The following is a 26,884-nucleotide window of genomic DNA, read 5'->3' as shown; positions in this document are numbered from 1 at the left end:
ACAAAGCTATATATTAGCTATATATTTTAAAGTATTACACAATTCACCAATGCCCGTTTGTCATGTATATACACCAACCAATCGTGATCTGGCAAAGCAAGTTCAAATTCCATTGGGCGATGTGAAGCGGTAATTTTCTGTTCTTATTCATAAATCGGTTGAAAAATACATGGACAGACGAACTAACGTTTGTGGAACAATTTCCTGCGGTTTGGCTCATTTTATAAATTGCATCACTGACAAAATGGATTTTAACAAACAACAAACAAATCCCTGCACAAAACCACAGCAGCAAAAGTCGCATTAATGGTAAGTAGTGTTAAATTCACTTTTATGTATATTGATACACTGTTTACTATTTCATGAAACTATCAAAGTTAAGAAAACCCAAGTGACTGGCGAAATGGTTACGTGAAAGGACTTTATTATACTATTTTTGAATATATGCAGCATTATGAAATAAGTCTCTTATGTTCATCAAGCCTACATTTATTTGATAAAAAACAGCAATATTGCGAAATATATTAAAATAATGGTTTTCTATTTTAAAATAATTTAAAATATAATTTATTCCTGTGATCACAGCTGTATTTTCAGCATCATTACTCCACTCTTCAGTGTCACATGATCATTCAGAAATCATTCTAATATGAGGATTTAATGTCAATGATGGAAACTGATACTCTTTTCAAGATTCTTTGATTAATAAAAAGTTAAAAAGAACACAATGTAATAATATTTCACAATATTAGGCTACTGTTTTTTCTGTATTTTTGATTAAATAAATGCAGGCTATATATACACACATGTATATATATATATATATATATATATATATATATATATATATATATATATATATATATATATATATATATATATATATATATATATATATATATATATATATATATATATATATTTACATATTGCCCCTTTTTTACATTTGAGCCCCTGCCCCTGACGAACTCTCTGCACGGCCCTGATCTGATGCATATTCCAGAAAATGTGTCCAAAACATACAGAGAGACACCAGAAGACCATTTGTTCTGTAATGATTGCAATCGGACACTCCCGCAATGAAACTGTACAGCTCAGTCCGCTGGCAACATGATTATGTATATTTACGAGTGAAAGAGGCCTTATCAGCAGGTAAAGAGATAATACAGAGGCTCAGCTCTGTCACACACTGTTAATAAAGAATACAAAGTACTGCTAACTTTGACACAAATATGCATACACACAAACAGCCGGCCACATAGCTGAAGCAGACCCAGCAGGCGAAGACTGAAACCAAGACCACACTCCATAATGCAGTGCTTGTGAGTCTAATGAAGAGAAGAATGCATGACTGTGTCAACTGCTACAGACAACGCAGGAATTTCAGTACAATCCCTCTTACGCAATCCTCACACAAAACAAATGTCAAGTAAATGTCTTACTAGGTAGACATTGACACCTGCTTAAAGGTGATGGATCTACTTTTTCTGTTAAAAAAATACTTTCTCCTATCCACCCTAACTATGCCCAGACAACTAGAAGGCATCATTTCTCACAGAAGTGTAAACAATGTCTCAATTAAAACATTGCTGTTTGTAGTAGCATCTCAACAAGCCTGACTTAGCAACACTGGCACAACCAATGGCATCTGTTTGTCTGACCAGAGGAAGGGTTCAGGAAACCTGTTTGAAAACATTTCACTGTTTATTTTTACTGCAGTGGTGCCAAAATGATATTTAATAAAAAAACAAGAAAGTGTCGATTTTGGTTACATGCCGAATTTAAAGATTACAAGGGCACATGAATTAAAAAAAAAGATATGCACAGATGATAATTTAGAATAAAATTGTCAATTATAAAAACTAAGAAAAAAATTTTTTTTTAGTCCATGTGAATTTCGTAATGACTATTTCAAAGGGAAAGAAAAAAAATCACTTGAAAATATTGTATTGCTCCAAGTAAAGCATTTTTCAAGTTTTAGAAATGTATGATGTCCCCAATGTTCACTGCAGCAAGCACATCAGATTCTATACCGGAAAGGCTATGCTGTGATAAGATGTCTTATCTATCACATCAGTCATTCTTATTCTTACAATTTTATTGTGTTTTAGTTAGGGATGCACCGGAATTTCGGGCGCCAGAAATTACAGGCCAAAAAAGGCATTTTCGTTTTTTGTCCGAAAGAGAAAAAAAAGCCAAAAATATGAACTGAAAGTAGGGCTGTGCGATATTGAAGAAAAATGCGATATGCGATATCCTTGTTAAATAATGCGATAATCTATTTCTTTCCCCAACTGACATGGGCGTGGTAGTGGGGGGAAAAGTGGACCTGACTACCCAGGGCCCCGTCTAGGGAGAGGGCCCTTTGAAAAGTCTGGAATATATTTTAACATGGAACATGGGGGCCCATCAGGACTGCCAATGCATAGGGCCCAGGATTTTGTGCTACACCCCTGCCAACTGATATCTTTCACTTAAAGCCTAACCGACTGTGTTTACATGAATACTCATCAAGACAGCCATTTCGACACAACTGTGTGTATTTGACAGTTTGAGTGTGTAACAAGACACGGAAAAAAGAACAGCTTGTGCGTACGTTTCGGTGTGTGTCTCAGACAGCAGACAGCGCGAGACTGCAAGGAGTTGGTTTTTGCAAGTTATTGCGTTTAATAACTCTTTTTGACATCAAGCAAGTCACATAAGTAACAGTCATGTGCCCAGTCTATTCTCTGCTATATGCGTCGACCTAAACCGTACACTTTTCACAATGTTGAAGTAGCCTTTTAAAATCATTCAGATATTGCGTACCCTTGCGATATGTACATTTGCGATATTTCGATATATTGCGCAGCCCTAGCCGAAAGTATAGGTCGCACCGCACCGCACCGCACCACCCCGTCCCGACCCTTAGTGTTCAGCAGTCAGGTTTCACTCTCATGGGCAGCTTTTTTTTGTAACTTTGCCAGCGGCACAGCTTCCGAAAATGCACAAAAAAAACTCCACAGTAAGTGATGGTCAAGCAGTCTGACACACAGATTGCTAACGGCGGGTCCTTGTGGTAATTACAGTATGTCGGGCAGGAAATCCAAATGTTCACTATTATTTGGCGCATATCCAAGTGTTTTTACGGAGTGTGGAAGCTAAAGTATAGCGCACTTATGGTTCATTTCCACCGAGTGGTGCGGTGAGGTGCAGTATGGTTCAGTTCAGTATTGTACGATTCAGGACCGTAAACCCTGATCCGGGGTTTCCGCCGCCAACAGTATTCTTATGATAGGCGTCATTCTCGCACGAAGACATGTAAACAACAATGGACGACATACAGCAGATCTTGTTCTTGTTTCTCGGCATGTGGCTGTTTGTCACAAGAAGTAGACACGCTTCGTTTGAGCCAAGGCTGCAAGGAAAAACACAGCCGAAAAAGCACGCGCAAGTGATGATTCTCTGTCAACCATTCAATGTTTTGCAATGAGTCTAGCTCCACCCGTTAGTACCAGATCCCTGTGCTAGGTACCCCAACGGAAGGGTACAAAAAAGGGGTACGGTACAGTTTGGAATTTGGAATGCCATTAACATCTTAACTTCTTAACTTCTGACAATGGAAACGGCAAAAATTGCGTATCGCACTGAACTGAACCGTGCCGCTCGGTGAAAACAATCCATTACTGCATGACATGGAAGCGCCAGCGCAATCACTTGCATTTTTTCAACTTAAAATACTTCATTTTTGGCCACCCTTCCAACATCATTTCTTCATTCCAAACTGTAAAGGGTCTACTTTACTTTGTGTAAACTCACAATAACAACAAAACATGCTTTTGTAAAATAAAGAAAACAAACAGGATGCGCTTTCTGTCGTCTTGATCTCCCCGAACTGCAAGGATAATTGCCTCACAGACATGTATAGAAAACTTGAAATGTCTACATTAAACAAACCAATTTGAATCGAAAAGAAATACTCTGATTATGAAAGGTGCATTTCTCTCTATAGGCACGTCCACTGTGCAGACTGTCAGCATCGTCACCTTGATCTTTGCAGCCGACACTGACTGAGAAAACACTAGTTTATTAATAAACAATTCAAAATGTCTCCTTGCTATTTTTTTCCCAGACACATTCATAATTATTACTTTTGCCAGTGCTTTGAGGCAAGGAATAGGCATATATTCCGTCCGACTAATAGGCATATATTCTGTGATTAGTTGACTCATGGCTTAAATTAATAACTACTAGTCGACTAGAAAAATCTTTAGTCGGGGACAACACTGGTTAAATTTGATTCTGTTGCCTAAAAAAGAAAGAAGAATAATATAGGCTATTGATATTTAATTTTTTTATTATTATTCTTTCAAATTTTAGCGTGTTACTGAAAGTGTGGTTATTTTATTGGCATGTATTTTTTTTAAATTCAGATTTCATCAAGTTATTGAATTTAATTGAAAAGTATAATAATAAAAAATGAACATAGTGTGTGATATATATATATATAGAGTTGTCAAAAGATTAATCGCGATTAATCTCATCCAAATGCATGGCTCGACATTAACGCTTGTCCGCTTGTCCGGGACAAGTGGATTTTTTGAAGGGACGGACAAGTAGCCTGATAAAACGTCATTAAAGGTCCCATGGCATGAAATTTTCATTTTATGAGGTTTTTCAACATTAATATGAGTTCCCCTAGCCTGAATATTGTCCCCAAGTGGATAGAAATATTGATCGGTGTAAACCCGAGTTCTGGCTGTCTCTCTCTGCCTTTGAGAAAATGACAGGCCAGACGAGCCAATCCTGAAGTCTCCTGGTTTGACGTCCAAGCAGGAACGGTTACCTCCCTTTCCTCCACCCAGAGAATCTGGCACGCCCATGCAAACGCTCGAGAGATCATGGGTTGTGAACAAGTGAATGCTGGCAGTTTCTCAGTGTTTGGATGTACAAATGAAAACAGAAGTCTTTTTTCAGTTCCTTCTGATCTGTGATCAGTAATTTCTGATGTGTAGCTAATTATTTATTATTCGTGCACACAATGCGGCTTCTCTCTCTCCAGACAGAACGGTGTTTTCGTGTTTTCTATCTTGTGAGTCAGTGTTTTTGTACGTCCTCGTCGCGTCTATCGGTTCTAAAATGTGCATACAGTCATGAGTTTCTGCTCAACATCGGCCTCACACACGCCGAAGCTCGGGCTGCACTGGCCGTTGGCCTTCAACATCCCCGACCCCCAGTACTGCATCTGGCCCACAGCGGAGGCACCAAACGCGGCGTGAGATTAAGCAGAAGGGGGGTAAGCGTGAGCATATTCGGGCTAGCCAGCCTAGCCCCACAATAAACTGGATTACATTCGATTACTGCTGTTGTGTCTTTGTTTGCGCTGTGTACTCAACGCAGTGTACCCACTGACGCTTTTATTTTATTTTAAAAATAATGCTATTATCAACACTTACTTTTAACTCGTTCATCTCGACAGCTGTAATGGTACTTTGCATGTGTTACAAAGTTGGTAATAATGATGAAGACGGACTCGGTGTGACTGGGACTCGTGTTTATTCAGAACTCTCAGATACAAACACAATAAACTCGCGCTGACTGACAGCGCTCTCACAACTCAGTAGTTACTATAAATAACTTTGTTAGCAATCGCTGATCTCCGTCTCTGGTACGTTAGTGATGTCCGGTTCGCGAACAATCTTTCGTTTGAACCGGTTCTTTTTAGTGAACCGAATCAGTTCACCAAGTCGGACTGAATCGTTCTAAACGGTTCGCGTCTCCAGTCAGCGCTGATCCATAATTTACTAAAGTTACTAACTTTCTGACATGAGTGACAGTCCCTCCGACTAGAAATAGACTAATAACCTGAAGTATATGCTGTAACTACAACAGTTCAGACATGCTGAGAACTGATGTGAAGTGAACTCAGGTCCATCCATCTCTCTGGCAGCAGCTCGTGCCTGCTCGTGCCTCATAGACCAAGTTAAACCACGCCCCCTCCGCTCATTTAAAATACAAAGATGTCAGCCAATCACAACAGTGGGCGTTTTTACTGAAGTCTCACAGTAGACACGCCTCTTGAAGCAGGGCATTCAGCCACAGGGCAAACAGTAATATTGAAAAAATGCCTTTTATTTCTAAATTATGACATTTTATGATGTAAAAGTCATACTAACAATATAAGTACACCTCAGGAAACATTATAAAATAATAGAAAAATGCCATGCCATGGGACCTTTAACAAAAATAACTTGGGAATCACCCAAATGCAAAAATGATTCTGCATTCATTACTGTAAGTGGCGATTGACAGTGAATGATAATAATGTAGGGTAGGCTATGAACTGAAGGTAACTAACGTTGTACTGTTTACGCTCGCGCAGCCTCGAAATCGAAACATATGTGCACCGCTCACACAGAGAAACTCAGTTAACAACACACTGCCGTAAAAATGTGGGGTTTATTTATATTTATAGCATGATACAGTTGCAATGTCACATTACCAAGAGTGCTGTTTTCCTGAATAACATCACGACTGGAAATGACAATGATTTCATATGACAGCTCCATAAACAATTATTAACATTAAGTCACTTACATTTTGATGCAATATTGAATGTTTTTGTTCTATTTAAGCAGCGAAAATAGTTCCAAAAGATCACAGCAGAACGAGTGTAACCGCAACAGCGTGTTAGTGAATGATTCATTGTTTTGAATGAATCGATAGAATCAAAAATTCAATTACCTATTCGTAAAAGACCGCCTCATTCTTGAATGAATCAGCGTTTGAACAAATCGACTCAATGACTCACTCATTCAGACGGTCACCTGCTGCCACCTACTGGTGGTTTAGTTTCATCTTTCCAACATTTCTTATTTGTATATTCAAAAAATATTTAAAACAATCTCATAACATTATTTAATGCAGTTATAATTTTTCAATGTAAATTATTTAATTTGACTGATAACAGCCAGTGTCGTCTTCTAATTAAATTTATTGATCCAATTTAAGAATGTAAAAGGAAATCTGAATCATAGCCTATATTTAATAAGATTAGGGGATATGCCCTTTATAAAAGGTAAAAATATCACAAATATGCATATGTCAAAGCTGATTGAACACTGGTGAGAATATTGCTTCAGAATAAATTTCATTTACAACACACACAAAAATTTTGTTTTTTTTTCCGGACAAGCACATTTTTTACTCGGACAAGTGGATGACAGATTTACTTGTCCGAAGGATTTACATGCTTAAAGGGTTAGTTCACCCAAAAATGAAAATTCTGTCATTAATTACTCACTCTCATGTCGTTGGACACCCGTAAGTCCTCCGTTCATATTCGGAACACAAATGGAGATATTTTAGTTGAAAGCTGATGGCTGAGAAAGGCTTCAATCAGGCCTCCATTGGCATTCAGTACATTGACACTTCCAAGATCCATGAAAGGCACTTAAAACGTCGTTACAAAGTCTATCTCACCACAGTGGCTCTACAATAATCTTACGATGCGACGACAATAGTTTTTGTGCGCAAAAAAAAATCAAAATAACACCTTTATCCAACTTGTTCTCGACTTCCGTGTATGCCTCCACGACGCATGCGCGAGAATATGACGCAGATCCGGCGTTCGGACATATGACCCAGAAGCGATTTGTTTACGAGCAGAGGAAGACGCGCGTGTCTAAGCTGTTGGATTCTACATTGATCGTGCTTTAGGTCTCGGCGTAGAGCTCAAAATGGGGCTTAAGTGTGTATTTCATGGATAGCCGAACACCGGCGCTACGTCATATTCTCGCGCATGCGTCGTGGAGGCACACACGGAAGTCGAGAACAAGTTGGATAAAGGTGTTATTTTGATTTTTTTTTGCGCACAAAAACTATTGTCATCGCATTGTATGATTATTGTAGAGCCACTGTGGTGAGATAGACTTTGTAACGACGTTTTAAGTGCCTTTCATGGATCTTGGAAGTGTCAATGTACTGAATGCCAATGGAGGCCTGTATGAAGCCTTTCTCAGCCATCAGCTTTCAACTAAAATATCTTCATTTGTGTTCCGAATATGAACGGAGGTCTTACGGGTGTCGAACGACATGAGGGTGAGTAATTAATGACAGAATTTTCATTTTTGGGTGAACTAACCCTTTAATGTCGAGCCCTGATATATATATATATATATATATATATATATATATATATATATTTCTTAAATATTTACATGAATGTGTTTGTATTTATATATACATAATAATTATACACAGTACACACACATATATTATGTAAACACAAACTTTTATTTTGGATGTGATTAATCGCGATTAATCTTTTGACAGCCCTAATATATATACAAAAAATGTATTGATATATATATATATATATATATATATATATATATATATATATATATATATATATATATATATATATATATATATATATATATATATATATATATATATATATATATATATATATATATATATATTTCTTTTTTTTTTTTTTTTTTTTTTTTTTAAGAAGTTTAAAAAAGTTTTCAGCCAAGTGCATCCAGAATTTTCGGTTTCAGTTTCGGCCCAGAATTTTCATTTTGGTGCTTCTAGTCGGTTCTAGTCATCACCATTTGGACTCAAGGCTGCAGCATATCGTTTCTGCTCAGAAATAAAAGCAAAAAGCATAATATTTCCTGGTGTGTACTGTACATTAAAAAAGACAATCTCAAAGTAGCTCAAACAGTTCTACGGACAGCACACCGAGAGGAAGGCTGGACTGAGGGTGTGACTGGTGTCAGAGTTTGTCTTTTGGCAGGGTGTCCAGCCTATGTCAAGTATTGATTACTGTGGAATGCTGGCATGAGTTCTCTGCAGCACTGCAGTCCAATAAAAAGAGCCCAGCAGAGCAAGCGAGAGCACCCCATCCCCCTTAGTGTTGCATGATTCATACTCCTCTTCTCAGGCCCAAACACTGGCCATTTTCCTCTGCCCTGCTGTACTCCTCCACTCATGTAGACCCCCCACTGGGGATCTGAGCATGTTCCTGACAGGAAATTGGGCAACCGATTGTCTTTTCCTGCTGAGATCAGCGAACAGGGACAGAGATGCACTGCTTCCCCTACATCTGTGACCATGTGCCCTAAGGAAAACACTGGCAACTTACAAACTTACAAACTGACAAAAACACATTAAACTGTTGAGTTGAGTTAATTACACCATAAACCACAGAAAAAGAATCTCCTCAAAACACCAACAGAATGCAAGAGCAGCCAAAATCAAAGAGAGGTTTTCCCGATAACACTTTTGATTGTCTTCTTCACAGGGTCCAAGTGAGACTTTTGGCACATTTAAAGCCAACACACTGCCTGCTGCGAGCCCACGCTCAGGTTCTGTTTCACTTTTGCCATTTCCAACATAACAACAAAACAATATTTAGCCAAACTGGATGGACAAGCTTTAATAAAGCTTTTCTGGCCAGTTATATCGAAACCAAAGGATATATTTTCTCCAAAGATCTGCTGAAACTGTTTTCGAGTTTTTGCTGTAATGCAGCACACTTTCATGCTCCCATCGTATGTATTAATATATTAGATGAAAACCATATTAGTCAGTTTTTCCTTTATCATATCACATTTACATTAAAATAGGGGTGAATTTTAAGTAATTTCTCTACTTTGATAGAAAAATGTATTCTTAAAAGTTTCTTCATTCTTTCCTTGCTATAATCAAATTGTTCCAAAAAAAAGGGTTCTCAAACTTCTCATTTTCACTTTTCATCCAGTTAGAATTTTGTAATATATAATTATTTAAAAAACACAATTTCCTTAAATGACATCACTCACCAGGTAAAGACAAGTGCAAACTAAAGGAAAAACATCAGCACAAATATGAACAAATATGCAAACTGACTAATTCTAAGATGTTTTGTAGTCCTGCTTTGTCTCACCTATAAAAACATTCAATCCTGTTTGACAAAATTACTGAGACTAATCGTATGATAGTATCTGAACTTTCAATTCCTCGCTGAGCAATGATAAATTATTGCTTGTTATTCCCATCCTGTCAGGAATTCTCATAATTTCTCATAAATTCTCAAGATTTTCCATTCTGCTCATTGTCTTGCCATTGTGGGAATAACAGGTAATAACTTGTAATAACATATTTATGAAAAATTGCCATACACTTCTATAGAAATACTTTCAGCGCATATTAAAATGTGCAATATATTATATATGCATATTACATTAAAAGAGCTTAAAAGCGACTGCATAGCAGGAATGACCCAAATCGTGCTTGTTTAATCACATGCAGGTTTCTTTAACCCACTGACAAGTTACATGGCTGAATTTTGCTCATTTGTAAGAGGAAAGCCACTTTGACAGTGTCAGATTTTCCAGTTGCATATTGCCAGCATAAAGTTTAAACCATAGAAACAAGAGAGATACAAACACAATATCCATATTGGACGTGATTGTCCAACAGATGCCAATAAAGAGAACTGCGGTAATGGTAAACCTGATGCTGCAGTATATTCTTGGTGTATTTCTATGCAGAATTTGCATATACTTGTACATATTTTAAATAACACTGTATCATTCGTAGATCATAAACATGTGCTCAGTGCAAAATCGTTCATTTTACTGCAGTAAACGTGGCAAATGGAGTGATGGTAAGGACGGGGGCGTTGTATTGCAATACCAATCTAAAAGAAAACAGACACTCTTCTGCATATTTTAACACATTGTAACCTCTAATTAGGTCTGAATGAGCCCATAAAGTGACGCTTACTATTTATGAAAGCTGTCAAAAAATATTAAATATGGCAATGACTAAGTTAGGACAAGACCGACAATAAAAACACATAGCAAGCAGTTTCTAACTCTACAAAGGTATGACATTAAACAATAGCACGATTTATCTTTGTAAATATTTAAAAAAGGTTAAATACAGCGAGGAGAAAAACACACAAAATACTTTTAAAATGCAGAATAGCGGGTGAAGTTTAGCGCAGCGTTAGCAGGCTAAGCTAGCTGGCACAACACTGCGGCTCAATGGAAGAAAACAACAGAAAAAAGTAACTCGCAAACCTGGCTGGCTTTGTAAAACTGCTTCTTTAAGCCCGCCACGGACATCTTCAAGGCGTAATCCCTTTTTCTCGACGAAAAAAGACTTGTAAAGTATGTTTAATACTGACACAACAGTGTGACAAAAGTCAACGGTCGCTAAGTGAAATATAAAACCAAGTCCTCAGATAAACGGTAAACGACACCCACTCCACAAAAAAAAATATTCCAGGTGGCTGTTGGGAAAGGTTTGATCAAGTTATGATATTAAATGTTCTTCTGGTGTCCTTCTACTAAAATGTGACTTTAATACGGTTAATAATCCATCCACCGCATTTGTATGTCTTGAGAAACTAGCGGTTTCCTGCGCAACGCAAGCACATTCCTAGCGCGAGCGGAGAAGGGACTGGAAAAGGGACCGCTGCGCCTCCTACCACTCAGGACATGTACTGCACCCACAACTCAACTGCTTCTATTGACCAGATGATGGAGCCAGATGTCTATTTTAGGAGTTCTACAAAAAGGCTTATAGTTTATTATTAAATACTATGCTGAGACCATCTTGGTAGCTTGTGCTTTCTAAGAACGGCATTTTGCTTTTAGCAGAATGTTATTAGATTAACAGCTAACAGCAATAATTTATTGCTGTTATTTATTGATTTAAAAAAAGTATTAATATATAAAATATATATACTATTGCCAAAAGTTTTGGGACGCCTGCCTTTACATGCACATGAACTTTAATGACATCCCATTCTTAATCTGCAGGGTTTAATATGGAGTCGGCCCCCCATTTGCAGCTATAACAGCTTCAACTCTTCTAGGAAGGCTTTCCACAAGGTTTAGGAGTGTTTATGGGAATTTTTGACCATTCTTCTAGAAGCGTAGTTGTGAGGTTAGGCACTGATGTTGGACGAGAAGACCTGGATCGCAGTCTCCACTCTAATTCATCCCAAAAGTGTTCTATTGGGTTGAGGTCAGGACTCTGTGCAGGGCAGTCAAGTTACTCACTCATCCATGTCTTTATGGACCTTGCTTTGTGCAGTCATGTTGGAACAGGAAGGGGCCATCCCCAAACTGTTCCCACAAAGTTGGGAGCATGAAATTGTCCAAAATGGTATGCTTGGTATGCTGAAGCATTAAGAGTTCATTTCACTGGAACTAAGGGGCCAATTCCAACCCCTGAAAAACAAAACAGCACCATAATCCCCCCTCCACCAAACTTTACACTTGGCACAATGCAGTCAGGTAAGTACCGTTCTCCTGGCAACCGCCAAACCCAGACTCGTCCATCAGATTGCCAGACAGAGAAGCGTGATTCGTCACTCTAGAGAACACGTCTCCATGTCTATAGAGTCCAGTGGCTGCCTGCTTTCCACTGCATCCCATGCTTTGCATTGCACTTGGTGATGTAAGGCTTGGATGCAGCTGTTCGGCATTGGAAACACATTCCATAAAACTCTCTACGAACTGTTCTTGAGCTAATCTGAAGGCCACATGAAGTGTGACCATGGAAGTGATTGGATCTATATTAAATTAATGTAATTGCTGATTTGGTGCTCAAGAATTTTTTTTATTTTTATTACCGTTGAAAAAGGCTGTGCTGCTTAATATTTTTGTGGGAACTGTCAAGTTCCAAAAACATCATCTCCTAACAGTCACTTTTGATCACTGTAATGCATTCTGGCTGGTTTTATATATATATATACGATATAAGATATTGAAAGTTTTGAGATTTTTGTTATATGTCTTTAATTTTATGTCTAAAGTGCAAAAATTAACTTTTACGGGATTGTTCCTTTAGGAGTTTTTAAAGCAACAAAACACTCAAGTGTAAAGTAAAAATACCTTTATTACATTCTGTAATCCATGTGTTTAATCCTCATTGTACAATAATAACTCTTTAATGTGTTTGTTTTATTCTCTGTATCCATAATATACCATAAAATTATATTCCTTAAAATCTATATGACTTATTTACTTAAAAATAAACAACCACAGAAGGATCATGGCCAAGAATGAGGACTCTTTTAGGGGATTTTCTGCTTAAAAATGCTCTTTAAAAAAATAGGATTTTAATTCATCAAGACAAAGGATGACACTAGACGGGTGAGAAAATATGTTACAGAAAATGACCAAAATGAAGAAAGAAATATCACAAAAAAACAAAACCAAAAAAAAATACAAAAACCCACAACACTAGATTCAAAGATTATATTCATCCTTAATATAGTTTTGATCCTATTCTTTTTTTAACCAAGTCAAACTGAAAAAGATCTCCAATAGCGCTGATATAAGACAGGGGTAAAAATCTTTGATACTTCTGCAATAAACATTCACAAGAAAAGTTACCGTACACAGTGATCAAGGTTTAAGGTCTTCTATTTGGTGCAAGGTGTCTTGCTAGGCTAACTGAAGAAGACATTTTAGGACAGAGAACCCAGCTATCTCCCTGAGTGACTGAGTGTAGATATAAACGCACACTTCCTGAACTACCCTCAAGGATGGCGCGAACGGCTGTGGCAGTTTGTAGGGCTGCAATTACACTCCACAAAAATCTAAATGGTTTTTACAAAGTATTTGCACTTTTTTACCATCTTTATCCGCCTTCACACATCAATTGAAGTCAGTTAATACTAGAAAAGCGTAAAAAAATAAAGAAAACTTTGAGTGTACTGTAGACAGAATTTAGCGAGGAGGTGTTAAATGATCTGAGCTGGAGTGCTTATGAAATCCAAGGAGATCCTTGGCTTGTGAGGGCCGTCAATACTAAAAATGGAAAGACTTATTATTGCACGGGCAGACATTATGATACTGTATTAAGCACCCAGAAAATGTGTATTACACCAACTATATAAAGTCTAACAAGAAAATATACAGCTAGGCACTGTTCCAGCAGTGCAAAAATAAAACATTAGACTTGTTAAGTTTAACTGACAGGAAACTAGAGGTTGATACTTATCAATCATTCGAAACATCTTTCATACCCTGTAATCTCACAAAGCTAGAACTGGACACTGAGGGGTTTTCCTTAAAGTTTTGGCTGGTTTTCTGCTTTCTGGACCACTCCTAAATCTTGACTTCCTGGCTCAGAAGAATGGAGGCTGCTATTACACTGCGGACAGATAGCAGCATTTTTTTTCTTCTTCTTCTTCGTATTGAACTGCAAAGTTTGGGAACACAAACTAACCATAGTATTCCCTAACTCAGGGGGGTAGCTGATGGCTCTGTCAACCAATAGTTGTGCTATATGTGAACACAAAGGATAAAGGGATGACAAGAAGAAGGAAAAAAAAAACATCACACAACACAACACTGATCCTCACATCAGACACAATGTAAAGCATGAGGCCTGTGAATCCATTTATCCTCACAGCTGAGACAGAAAAAGTCCGAATTGTGACATTTCCGCAGTGTCCTGGCGATTGACGCGAGCTCAGGTTGTCCGTTGTCTCTAAAAATATATGGTTCCTTCCAGCCGCTTACTTCCGTGTTCTTTCCGTTCTCCGTTTGAGTGGTTTGCTTCGCGCTCACATGGAGGATCTGACTTCAGAAAGCCTCCCTCATAGTGCCATTGTCTTTCTGCCATCTATTGTGTAGCAACAGCAAAGTCCTGCTCCTGCATAGTCCTTTTAAGTGCTGTCCGCCTGTTTCAAAATCAGCATGTCGTGCCAAATCCAACTCCAGCCCCATGTCAGCCCAGAATTCCACAGCTATGGTTGGAAAGTCTTTGAAGGGGCTTGAGAACATTCACTCTAAGGTGCAACTTTCGTTTTAGTTAGTCCTCTGCCTACATATACGCTATCTACAGGCTCTGTTTATAAATATATTCTCAAATACATCTATCGTTCTACATACATGTGGTTTCTGATCAAATGAGGATATCAAAATATCAACTAATATTTTTATCCAAGTGGCATTTGTGTGGGAAAGGGTAATAAGGATGAGGTTTTTGTTAGTTTAGTTGCATATTTGAAATTTATATGCAAAAATAAAGAGATCAAAAGACAACACACCACGTGCACGTGTGGTGTGTGCAGTGCACTGTACGTTAGTGTTGAGTCTGTGAACGCGAAGGTGCTCACGTGGCGTTTACGACCTCAGGCGTGTATGCATTGGTCCCATAAACAGTTTCTTATGGATTCAAAACTGTTTCTCTACAGAAACCAAGTCTCAAGAGCTTGTTTTACATATGGGGCAGGAATACATAATACATTCTGTCTTAATCCTGAGGCTTTGCCACATGTCAGTTGGGTTACATTCATAGTTCTCTTCCTAAGAGTACTTGGAAAATGGAACAGGGAAATATCCACTTTTCAAGTACTCAATTTAAGGGAGATCTGAGGTCCAGGTTTAATCGAGTACACTTTTCAATCAAAAATACATTGTGTACTCTGCTTGAGTCACTATATGTAGGTAGCATGAGTAATGGTAACCAGCACCTTAAATGACTGCTGTCATTTAACAGTGTCTCGTAAGAAATCTGGGTCCTGTTCAAATAGAGGAGTGAATCACTCCGTCAGGAGGGAGGTTACAGATGGAGTTCTAAAGTGTAACGTGCAAGATTGTCAGTGTGTTGCTGGTTTTCTCAAACACATATCCATCTACCTCCTATTTTCCATTCCCTGTCTTTCTTGAACTTTCTCAACCTCTCTCTCTCTCTTTCTCTCTCGTCAGAGCCAATATGACACTTCAATGAATGTTAGCCCTCAGTGGAGTCTGGGAAGGTGATCTCGCTGCAGAAAACCTCTCTGTAGAGAGCAGGGAAGTTGTAGGCCGTTTCTGGGTGAAGGAGGCGGAAAAACTCCAGCTTATCAATATGGAGGTTGCTAATAGACTTCATCATGGGCAACTTGGACACCATCTATTGAGGCAATAGAAAAAGAAAAGACAGTTAGAAAATTTCCCTACATAACTTATAAAATAATGATAAAGGGCTTTCAAATACATTTATTTTTTTGACATATATTTTTGACATATTTAATATTGTAATGTAAATGTATTTGTGGTGATAATCATTTGGGACCTTTTTAATGAATTTTAAGGATAGTAATAAAAAACGCTTCGGGTCGGTAAGATTTTTTTTCAAAAATCTAAAATAAACAGTAATATTGTGTAATATATACAAATTCGTTTTGATTCATATTTTAAAATGTAGTAAGTTGCTGTAATGAAAAAGCAGAATTTTTTGCAGTCATTACTCTAGTCTTCAGCGTCACATGATCCTTCAGAAATAATTTCTTATTATCAATGTTAAAACATTTTAATTTTATTTGTAAACCATGATCATTTTTTTCAGGATTCTTTCTCTGAATATAAAGCTAAAACGAACAGCGTTTACTTAAAATGGAACACTTTTGTATCATTATAATGTCTTTACTGTCACTTTTGATCAATTTCATGCACCCTTGTTGAATAATTTGTTTAAATCTTTTTGTAAAAAATCTTACGGACCTCAAAATTTTGACCGGTAGTGTATGTGTATAGCAAGTTATTGGGCAATTTGCTTGGCTCACACTCTCATTTGTACAAAATGTAATTTTCACCATAAAAGAATGCAACTGACTTTAGTTAAATGTCCCGTCTTGGTTTGATTTATAAAGTATTCCAAACAAGACGATTGCGAGGGTGAACTCTTGTAGTTCAAATCTTCTGCAGTCAATTCAGAAGGTTTTGATCAGTTTTCAGAATTCACACAGAATATAAACCAGTTAGAATGTCAAATTGAACAAGCGTGTTAACAGCATGAATATTTTTATTAATCGCATATGTTTATTTTGAAAGTCCTGATTTTCCCACATTTAACAGCTGTGAGAGTATGAACTCGTGTTTCCATTCATTCTTTGGATTTTTTTTCCAAATACCTTTGCCAGTTTCTCTTCATGGGCCCCACTTTTATGAAGACAGTGTTGCAACGCAACATAGACCTTCTCCTGAAGTTTCTTCACCTTTTGGGCATCTGTCAGCCAAGGTCGGTCTGTGAAATAAATCAGTGGAAGAGTAAACTCAAATGTCTGTCTATGTATTCTTTGGAAAGACTGTAAGAGTTAAAGATTACTTTAAATGAATGTTATAGTAAAACTACCTGGAGACAGAAGCACAGTGGCGGTAAACAGAGCCATCTCCTCTTCAGACAGCTGTAGCCGGCTCAGAGTTTTAGCCATCTCAAACACAGCACTCACCAGATCATCACAACCTACGGACAGAAAAAAAACACAGAAAATACACATGAAATATAGAGCAAAAAGTAATAACATTGTAATTTGCCCTACAAAAAAGGGAAAGGTAAACAGACCAACCAACCAACTTTAGCAATCATTCAATTGACCTGGAAAATGTTTTATTGACTTATGGTGAAGCCATGGTTACTCTTTACATAGACCTAAACAAATGATTTTACAGCACTTGTTGTACCATTGCTCTGGTTAATTGCACACAAGTACCCAACATGCCCTTTGAAATGCTACAGGGTGCTAAATTATGTGAAAGGTCTAGGGAGGAGACTCACCGAGCGCTTTAAAGAGCTGCGGGCTTGTGAACTTTCCATCAAACAACAGTGTGTTGTTGATTGGGTTGTAGGCCCGACACATTCGGATCAATAGCACGTCCAAGCATCCTGGATGGTCAGCGCCACATAGAAGATGGACAAAGGAAAGGCAGGAAAGAGGGAGGCAGAAAGGAGAGACAGGCGAAAGAATGCTCCACACGTACACAGAGGAAAACAAAAAACAATTGGGATTTAATTTCACAAATTACAAAATGTTTTCAAATTGAGGATTCATTAAAACAGTCATCATTTTCACAGACAAATTGTGATGTCAACATTCAATCGAATGGCATGATGGTTGTTTTAAAGAGAGAGAGAGATAAAAAAAAGTTTTTTGTTTTCATTTAACAAATGGGGTAAAACGCACACCACACAATGCACAAAGGGAGGACACAAACGGGAAGAAAGAGTGAGAGAAAACGACAAAGAGCCATTGTCAGAACACAGATGAGAAACGAAGAATACATACATATTCTGAACTCAAATATACAACTATTATACCGTAAATATACTGTATTAGAAGGTTTAACTAGAGATATAAACTGGCCACTTAAGAGTATTTACAGCAGGTAATCACTAATGTGGAAAACAATATATGTTTTGGTTGCGGCCTTGCACAGAGTTGATGCTGACCTGCTTTCAGAAGGATAATCTGGTCATTTTGACACAAGTCCATGAATCCAGAGATCCGCTTTGCAAACTCCACCACATACTGGATGGCGTTCGTGATGTGCACAGCACACTGCTGCCACAACATCTCTGTGGACTTAGATAAAGAAATATATGTTAGACTCTTCCACCCACATTCTGATCGCAATAATAATGTGCATTTTTCGTACTTTTTAATCTACTTTTAATTAGGCTGCTAAAAAATTAGAACTAGGAGTTATTGTATTCATTTGGGATTCATTTGCGTGGAATGCAAGGTTGGGTAATTGCTAGGTTCACAATGTACACATCATAAAACATGCCGTTACACCCCATGGTATTAGAAAGTGTGATGCATCTCATTAGCAGTTGACAGATACCTTGTTTTGGTAGACGCGTATCTCCTCAGGTGTATAGAGGGTCCAAGCCAATCTCTTCAATTCTTCAGAGCTGTACTGACTTGTCTCGATGTGGGATTTTACCACATTCTGTGTAATCCGTTCTAAAGGAAACATACATTTATACAATTTAGCCATGCACAACATCTTCACACAGTTTGTGAACTATGGAAGCAAAATATTAGTAATTTTATAACTGAATTTATCAGTATCAGTAGATATTGGATATTTAATTGTACACGCTCAAAGTTAATATTTAAAAATTATTATATATCTACATACATTTAAATAGATAAAACTATTAAATATTTAAAACATTTATAACACTGTTAAATGTAATGTTTAGTATTTAAAACAAATTTTTATCCATTGTTTTTTAAATGTATTGGTTTTACAAGCAAATAGTATTAGAATTTCAATTTCTGCCATTTATTATATATAAGCCATTATAAGGTTGTATAAGCCATTATAATTATATATAAGGTTATAAGCCATTACGTAAAAATAATTGTGAGTTTTTCAAAATAAGATACATATACAATAATATTCATTACAGCATTTAAAAGTTTGGGGTCCGTATGATCAAAAAATCCTGAAACAAAATGTATAATGGTTACTAGAAAAATATTATGCAGCACAAATGTTTTCAATATTGATCATAATGCATATTAGAATAATTTCTGAAGGATCATGTGACACTGAAAGAGTAATGGCTGCTGAAAATTCAGCTTTGCAATACATTTTAATAAAACTTCCCAGTATTGCTGTTTTTACTGTATTTATGATAACAAAGGCAGCCTTTTTGACTTCTTTCAAATTATATTTTTTTTTTAAATATCCTCAAATTTTGAACAGTAGCTAATAAAATAAAAAAATAAATTCCTAATATCATAGGGTACTAACCAATTTCCATCAAGGAACAGCCTTCAGATGGGTTAAGTAATGAGCGAGTGAAGAGTCCCGACTCATGCAGGGTCTGGTACTCGTGTTTGATGTGCGTCACATCACTAAATTCATGTCTGTTGGCCTCAGGAGAACTCTGGGAGGACGAACTGCTCCCACCGCTTCCCCCTAGGAGTTCTAGGCTGCAGTAGTCGGCAGCTTCCTCGGGTGTGAGCGGCAGATCCAACAAGAGACCGTCTGGTAGCGTGGTTATGTCATCAAGGTCGCTAAGGGTGGTGCTGGAGCCCCGGCTGTAGGCCCGACCATGGCTGCTGCCGTTCTCCCCGACCTCATCACCAGTGTGGCCGGGTCCACCATTGCTCAGACCCCCTGCCCGCTCCTGAGATTGCTGGTGCTTCTGAACCTCGGCATAGAGGCTGTCGCGCTGCTTTTTTGACATGCGGCCAAACTTAACCGCTGCAGAGAAAAAAGGAGTGTGTTGAAAGAAAGACAATGTTAGATTTGATTGTTGATAAGAACTGACAAGCAAGCTAAAAACACAAAACGGGCCAACATTACCACATATAGCCAGTTGCCATTGGCTATACAAAGTCAGCCAATACATTATACATTAGCCATATACATTACATTTACACCACAGCGGTGTTTAATAGGACTCAAGAAAAATCCACTTCCAGCAGAAAATTCCCTCAAATAAGATTAGACTCACCATCGCGGCTCATGCCCAGTGCTAGACACTTCTGCAGGCGGCAGTGCTGGCAGCGGTTGCGATTGGTTCGGTCGATAAGACAGTTCCTCTGCCTCGAGCAGGAGTATATCGCATTGTTCTGCTGACTTCGGCGGAAGAAGCCCTTGATGAATGAAAAGGTTGGGTAAATTCGGGGTAACATTTTAAATTAACTCTAAAACCTCACTGTTTTCAAAGGTTAGAAATCGCAAGGACTATTTGTAGTTTTATAATAATTTATTAATGCCATGTGCCATGGTGGTTCGAAAACATGGGTTGGGTAATATGATTCAATACAAATTTGGCATTTGGCAAAGACTTTCAGGCAGAGAGTCTGAAACCGTAGATCAGCTCTGGCACACACTGTGTGTCCTGTGGTCAAATACAAGTTGACTGAGATTTCTGACTGGTCAGAAAGCCCATCAGATAAAGAGGTTGTATTGTTTACTGTTTCAGGGAACAGTCTGAAGACGTCATTAGGGTGTAACTACAAGGTGCTCTAAATTTCATCAAGTCTTGTATACTTTAACATGGTTTTCTTTTTTTTCATGGGAAACAGATCAACAGAAACCAACTCTAAGAATTTTAGGTCTCCAAAAATATTAATTCTAATTCTATTTACTCACCCTCATGTTGGCATGAGTTGTTTTCTTCCGTGGAACACGATATTTCTAACAATGTCTTTTTTTTATGTCCATATAATGAAAGTCAAAGGGGTTCAATGTTGTTTTGGGTGCCTTTGACTATCACTGTATGGACAAAAATCTTTAAAACATATTAATTAAGTGTTTCGCAGACATTTGAAAGAACACGAGGGTGAGTAAATGATGAAAGACTTGTCATTTGTGCGTGAACTTATTGAGCAAAAGGAAAGATGACTGAAAGGATGCTCACTTACCTTGCAGCCTTCACAAGTGATCACCCCATAGTGGATGCCCGATGACTTGTCCCCGCAAATCTTGCATGGGATTACTTCGATTTGAGCTAAGAAATGGAGAAACGGTTGAAGCATTAGCTAAAGTTACACTTATCCAGCACACAGCCTTTAGAAGAGTCCTGGCTCAAAGTATTGAAAGTCATCCATTATCTACATTACAGTTCTAAAGCGAGCTACAGCAGTGTTCTTTATTTGACCCATTGATTTTTGAGCAATCGTTCAATAACATAAAAGAAATATAGGCCTACACAGAGCCCGAAGGTCTGGTTTGACTCTCACAGGGACGTGGAAACTTTGCTAGTGTCATTCTTTCAAAAGTGATCATGAACAGCTAATGCGCAATGAGCTGGGTCAAGCGCTACAGCTCATATTCAAAGACTCAAGGTTTTGACCCACTCAGGATGACATAATAACACAAGTCCTTGGACCACAAAATCAAAAACAGCTTTATAAACAAAGCTTGCTCTCTGCTTGGCACAGTTGCGCTGGAATTAAGCGGATTGTGATGCTCTGTGTGGGAATTATAAACAGCTGCAGGTTCATGAATAGCGCCTTTGAGTGCAAAGAGTGCCTTAGAACCAAACAAAACTGAGCATATACACCTAAGTGTGCACAAGCAAGTCCTCTATATCCCATTTAAACAAGCTGTTCTTTTCATTATACTGTTTATCCAAGTAGAAGTGCCGTCCCTGAATAGCAGGTCGATAGCGTTTATCTGGAGTGGACAAAGGTTAAGGCAGATGAGTCAAAAAATACAGGATGGCTACCAATAAAGGTTATTTTCTAGGGAACACGGTCCTCTCGGGTGATCTGGACGTAGGAAATGTCATGAATAAATTTTACGCAATGACGCAATATCTTAGGTAATGGCTAATGTGTTGTGACAAAGAGAACCGGCCGTCCAGGGATAATGACATGAGGACTCACACTTCAGGCCGAACGCTCGCTGATGTGTGCGTCACATGGGAGCAATGGAGGTCGAGAGAGGGGAAAAAGAGAGAGAAGGAGAGACACGTCCGCCTGACATTTCCAGAAGCTAGGTTGATAAACACAATCTCCTGAAGCACTTTTCAGACACTGAGGAGGAAAATAAAGTTTATTCCATAATGTAATATGTCAGTGAAATTACTAAATGGAACATATTCATTCTTTTTTGTTCGCTCTCTTTCCTTCTACCCCATTCTGAGCCCCTGGCCCCCACCCTCCCTGTGTTATATAACTGCTGTCTGGCTACATTCCATGAACACACTCATTCAGAGCGGATCACCCTAGCAACGCAGTGACGAGCATTCCACCATCCCGCCCATCCCAGGTTCCCATTGGCTCGGGACAGCATAGCTTTGATTCTGACTTGCTTGCTCACATGCCACTCACCTGCGTAGCACGGTCAGGCTATATGGCTGAGCTGTTCTACTGACACACTTTCCTACTGAGCCGAGGGAGGCGCTTGTGAGGTAGCCTCGCAAGTGCTGTAATCTGATTACATTTTTTTGGTTTTCCTTTTTTCCCCTCTTGTCATGTTTAAGGTGGAACCACAAAATCAACCAGGAAAACCGGTCATTTCAGTTTCAGACAAATCCAAAGACACTATGGCCAACTCTGAATGACCTTTTTATCTGAGAGATAAGATCAAGAGGCGCATTTTATGTAATAGCATGGGCCTGATTTATGACTTTTGCACATTTGAAATATCTACAGTACATTCAATAAGGGCCCTGTAACTTACACTTGCCCTTAACATGTGGCAGCCTGTCAAGAATTTGAGCACAGTCCCAGCTGTCTCGGAACGCTCACATAAAACTATTTTTAAGCTATGGCTTCTGTGCATGGCGGCTGGAGGTTGAATTTATCAAGCCTTGGTTGTACCATGCGTCATGTCAGATATGTTTTTATATACATACATACACACACACACACACACGCACACACACAATCATAATGCAAAGCAAAACCTTTCATATTGCGACTTCACATTGTAAAACGACACTGAACTGACTGCAAGGAAGTATGACCGAATTATGAAGTATTACAGCTTTTTGGCATAATTTCAATTAATTCTGGTCAATATATTAATGAAAAATGAGAATAAATGTATCGTTGACTCAATATTTGAGGTCAACCAAATCACCATTGAGGTCATAAATCACCAAAAAGCTGCCTGACTGTTGTTTTGGTAATACAGTCAGGAACCTTTGACATTTAGGCAGTGTATAAAAAGCAAACATCTCAGTTTGTCATCTAAAAGAAACCATATCATATCAACATATCAAGCCAATCTCCCAGAAACACTTAGTCAGATGAAAAGTATATCAAACAGCTCTTGTTTGTTTAGCACTGCTGTAGAAGCCGGAGGCGAACACAGTCAGATTGTCGAAAAAACTAATTAAGAGGAGATTTATTAGAGTGCTATGTTTATCGGGCAAGCTGGGGTTAGTAATCTAGCTCTTCTTATCTCATCTCTTTCCTCTGTCACTTAGTCAGTATGTCAGTCCATCGTACACCAGTCAGCAGTTTCACTGCATGATGCCGGGAAAAACCCAAGACAAATGCAGAGACTTTGCCCTTTTATCTCACATTATCAAACAACTTTGTTCGGCAACGTTCAAAGGTCCCGTTTACCTTGCATTTGCATAAGAGTGCTTAGCTAACCTAACCTGTGTGAGATTTTTGTGCGCAGTCCATATTAGAGCCAATTTTGGAGCCTGCTCTGCGTCCCTACCAGCAAGTTTGTTTTGATCTCACACAAACAGGGTCCCATTTGCATCCGCTTACTCGTACGTGAGATGTCAAAGCCGATTTGTGGTCAGCAGTTGATTTTTCCTCTCCCACACATCACTTAAAAGTGACCTACCTATACAAAGTAAATTGAGATTGTGGAATGACACCACAGGGCTCTCTTTAAATATGCACAGAGGGATTGAGTAATTCTTTGGTATAAGTAACAACACCAAGTTGAAAAACATGAGCTGAGAGGGAGTGTAAGGTGACTCTTGATGGGCATTAATTATCTTGATGCCTGCTGGGATTAGGAAACAATACAAGTCTCATTCAAAATAAAAAAGGATCTATGAAAATATTAAGATGAAGATTGTTTGGTCATTATTATTATTAATGAACCATGGCAAAAATATGTTTTTATTCAAGATGCATTAGCACCATAAAAATACACCTTAGGCATGTAACTATTATGTTGTTCTTATTGTTAAACCGTTCTCTGAGAAAACTCCTGAAATCTTTTTTTCTTCTTCTTGCAGATTTGAATCCCTCATAGATCAAGTGGCTGGTCACATTCTCCCATTGCCTGGACTTAGGTTGTGGTTTAAATGAATGGAAACTCCATGGGCAGGTGTCAAAGTGCCACTGCATTAAGCTGCTCAGCATTCATTTATAGACGGCTCATTGCCTAAGTCTTCAAAGCCATGGTGGCTTATAAGCTACAGCACTCTGCATATAGAAGAGCGTCTTTCCTCTGGACCATGGATAAAGTCAAAAGAAACATACTGAATATATAACACTCATTTAATAAATGTCGCTGTGCTATGTCTCTGCTTTAGCAGTAAATTCAACTTAGTTTCCATTCAGCACGTTCTGAGAATTGCAGCGATGAAACTCTGTACATTCCAGTGGCAACGCATAAATATAACGAATTACAGAATATAACATTACTAGGATATAAAAATATACTACTACAATGTATTAAAGTTAATTTATGAAATCACATGCAACAAAGCTTGGCTGAGTCCTTGTTGTTACGCCTTCGCACCAAAGCAGGCGCTGTTTCCTTCATACAGCATTTTCGGTTTAACGTCTGTTTCGTTTGCCATCACGCTGTTTGGGATGCCGAGATTCAGCACTGGGTAAAGGGTAAAATAAGATGCCAATAAGGTAAATAATTAGCCCGTCTTAAAACTGACCAATTCGCGCCCTGGTCTCTCTGTATGCTGTGTAATACTCAATGACAGAAGTAGGTCAATGGAGCAGAGAGACTGTCAGACCGGCGGCCATGCTGAGACTGAAAAAACAACAACACGCAGCAGATACACATAACGTTACACCCCCACTCCGTGTGCCCCAACAACAGCTCACACACTGACATGCAGAGAGTCTCCTCTGAACTTATTGATAAGCTTTATCACGATAAAGACACTAACATTGAGCGCAGCTCAAGTTCAACATGGCGGTTGAGAGCTTATCCATACGTGACTAAAGACATGTCAACTTTGCGCACGACCATAATACAGTATTTGAGCTTTCCAAAAAAGTTCAAATGACAGCACCTAGTTATTATTACATTTAAGCATATTCAAACACGTTGTTTGATTCTTACATAATGAGGTTCGCTTAGCGGCAGTTAACAGTAACTACAGTGAGACGAGTTGCCAAATCCAAGCAACCTGGTCGAACCAATGTGCCTTTTTTTACTCAAAATAAGCAAATAATGGAGAAGAGAATTTCTTAATTTGAATAGCTGATGTATTCTAGAAAAATGCATCAATTAGCTACGAAAGTCTACTTGCTGCAAAGTACATCAATAATTATATCCTTTTAATAATAATAATAATCAAAATGTTTCACATACAACTGACCAACTTATTAAATATATCTCGTTCACTGCCAGCCCTTTAGCAAAGGTACGTATTACATATTTACATGCAACTATATCTGCCAACTATATTATAACTGGCCATATTTATGAGACTTTAGGAAAGAAAAAGAAGAAAAACAATCCTAAAGTCGCTTATAAAAGGCGGACATGGCAACACAGATATACTTTCCTACATGACACTCATCGCTTCCCTTTCACGCTTGCAAGTGAAGAAACCAAACAGAGCTATGCAAAGTTTATAATTTCCATGTAATGGTTATATTCGGCATATCTATGAGTGGCAAGAAACCGTCAAAGTAGAGAAGAAACATGGTTACAAACAACCAACGGTTGCAGATTATCTGAGGGATATTTTGCGCACTTGCGCGTGCTTTACTTTGGTTGAGACTTTGCGCAGTTCGTGCAACAACATCAAAGCAAACCCAATCCCGACCACCGCTGTCAAAGTGACATTTTTTCAATATTATTTTGTTTATATAAATGCATTTTTCTTTAACTTACCTCTCATTTTGATGCTATATTATCTGCCAATGATAATATAACTCCAGTACATTTGAACGGCGAAAGTAAAACTCAGGTGAAAATTTGAAAACTCCAAAACAGAGCCGTTGTAAGAAAATAACAACTAAACCTCATATGATATTGCACAGCCTACTTGTTCTTCTCATTCGGTTGTTCAGAGTAAATTCCGCTTCATCATAGGTTTTTTTTCCCCCTGCGTAAATGCGCGCTCTGTCGGCTATGCAATAAAATGATGCCCTCGTCTCTTTCCCTCTCTCTGCGTCTGTGCTTCTCTGTAGCCTAACCTACTTTCGGCGCGTGGACTCTCACATGATCTCGCTCCACTGGCCCGCCTCGTGCCCCCAGGCAGCGGCGCGCGCTCCCGCCCTCGGCCACGCGCTTTAAGGAGGATCCGTGTGCCAGAGCTCGAGCGCCCGTGGGAAAGTGTGGCAGTGTGTCACCATAACAGTATCGTGGGAATCTCTCGCGGGCTCGCGGTTCCTGCGGCTGCGATTGTTTGCGATTACAGCACAGCGTCCGCTGTGAAAAAAAATCAAGGCATTATTTTCCTTCCTCACAGAACC

The 26,884-nt window shown here is 38.5% G+C and overlaps 2 protein-coding genes across 4 annotated transcripts in view; both read right to left on the bottom strand.

The window, feature by feature from the left end:
• sh3gl1b (SH3-domain GRB2-like 1b) overlaps positions 1 to 11,456 on the bottom strand; it is a 29,969-nt gene extending 18,513 nt beyond the window's left edge. For both annotated transcript variants that reach the window (XM_079827170.1, XM_079827169.1), the window contains exon 1: positions 11,058 to 11,456. In XM_079827170.1, the coding sequence (XP_079683296.1) occupies positions 11,058 to 11,102 (45 nt within the window). In that variant the 5' untranslated portion in view covers positions 11,103 to 11,456. The remainder of the gene's footprint in view (positions 1 to 11,057) is intronic.
• A 1,411-nt stretch (positions 11,457 to 12,867) lies between these two features.
• On the bottom strand, positions 12,868 to 26,632 carry rorca (RAR-related orphan receptor C a). 2 transcript variants are annotated; one of them, XR_013817419.1, is made up of 11 exons: positions 26,301 to 26,613; positions 21,155 to 21,240; positions 20,239 to 20,380; positions 19,530 to 19,985; positions 18,609 to 18,730; positions 18,214 to 18,346; positions 17,542 to 17,649; positions 17,119 to 17,229; positions 16,898 to 17,010; positions 16,600 to 16,685; positions 12,868 to 15,897 (listed from the first exon to the last, which is right to left on the bottom strand). XR_013817419.1 is itself a non-coding variant. In XM_079828214.1 (10 exons), exons 1-10 carry the CDS (start codon positions 26,305 to 26,307, stop codon positions 15,736 to 15,738), a joined length of 1,440 nt encoding a protein of 479 aa, XP_079684340.1. In that variant the 5' UTR covers positions 26,308 to 26,632; the 3' UTR covers positions 12,868 to 15,735. The 2 variants fall into 2 exon arrangements, 1 of the variants encoding a protein (XP_079684340.1); XM_079828214.1 differs by lacking the exon at positions 16,600 to 16,685 and having other exon boundaries at positions 26,301 to 26,632.
• Between the last annotated feature and the right edge of the window lie 252 nt (positions 26,633 to 26,884).

The sequence above is a fragment of the Gobio gobio genome (assembly GCF_949357685.1).
Source record: "Gobio gobio genome assembly, chromosome: 10".
Lineage (NCBI taxonomy): Eukaryota > Metazoa > Chordata > Actinopteri > Cypriniformes > Gobionidae > Gobio > Gobio gobio.
This window is presented reverse-complemented; position numbering and strand designations above follow the sequence as displayed.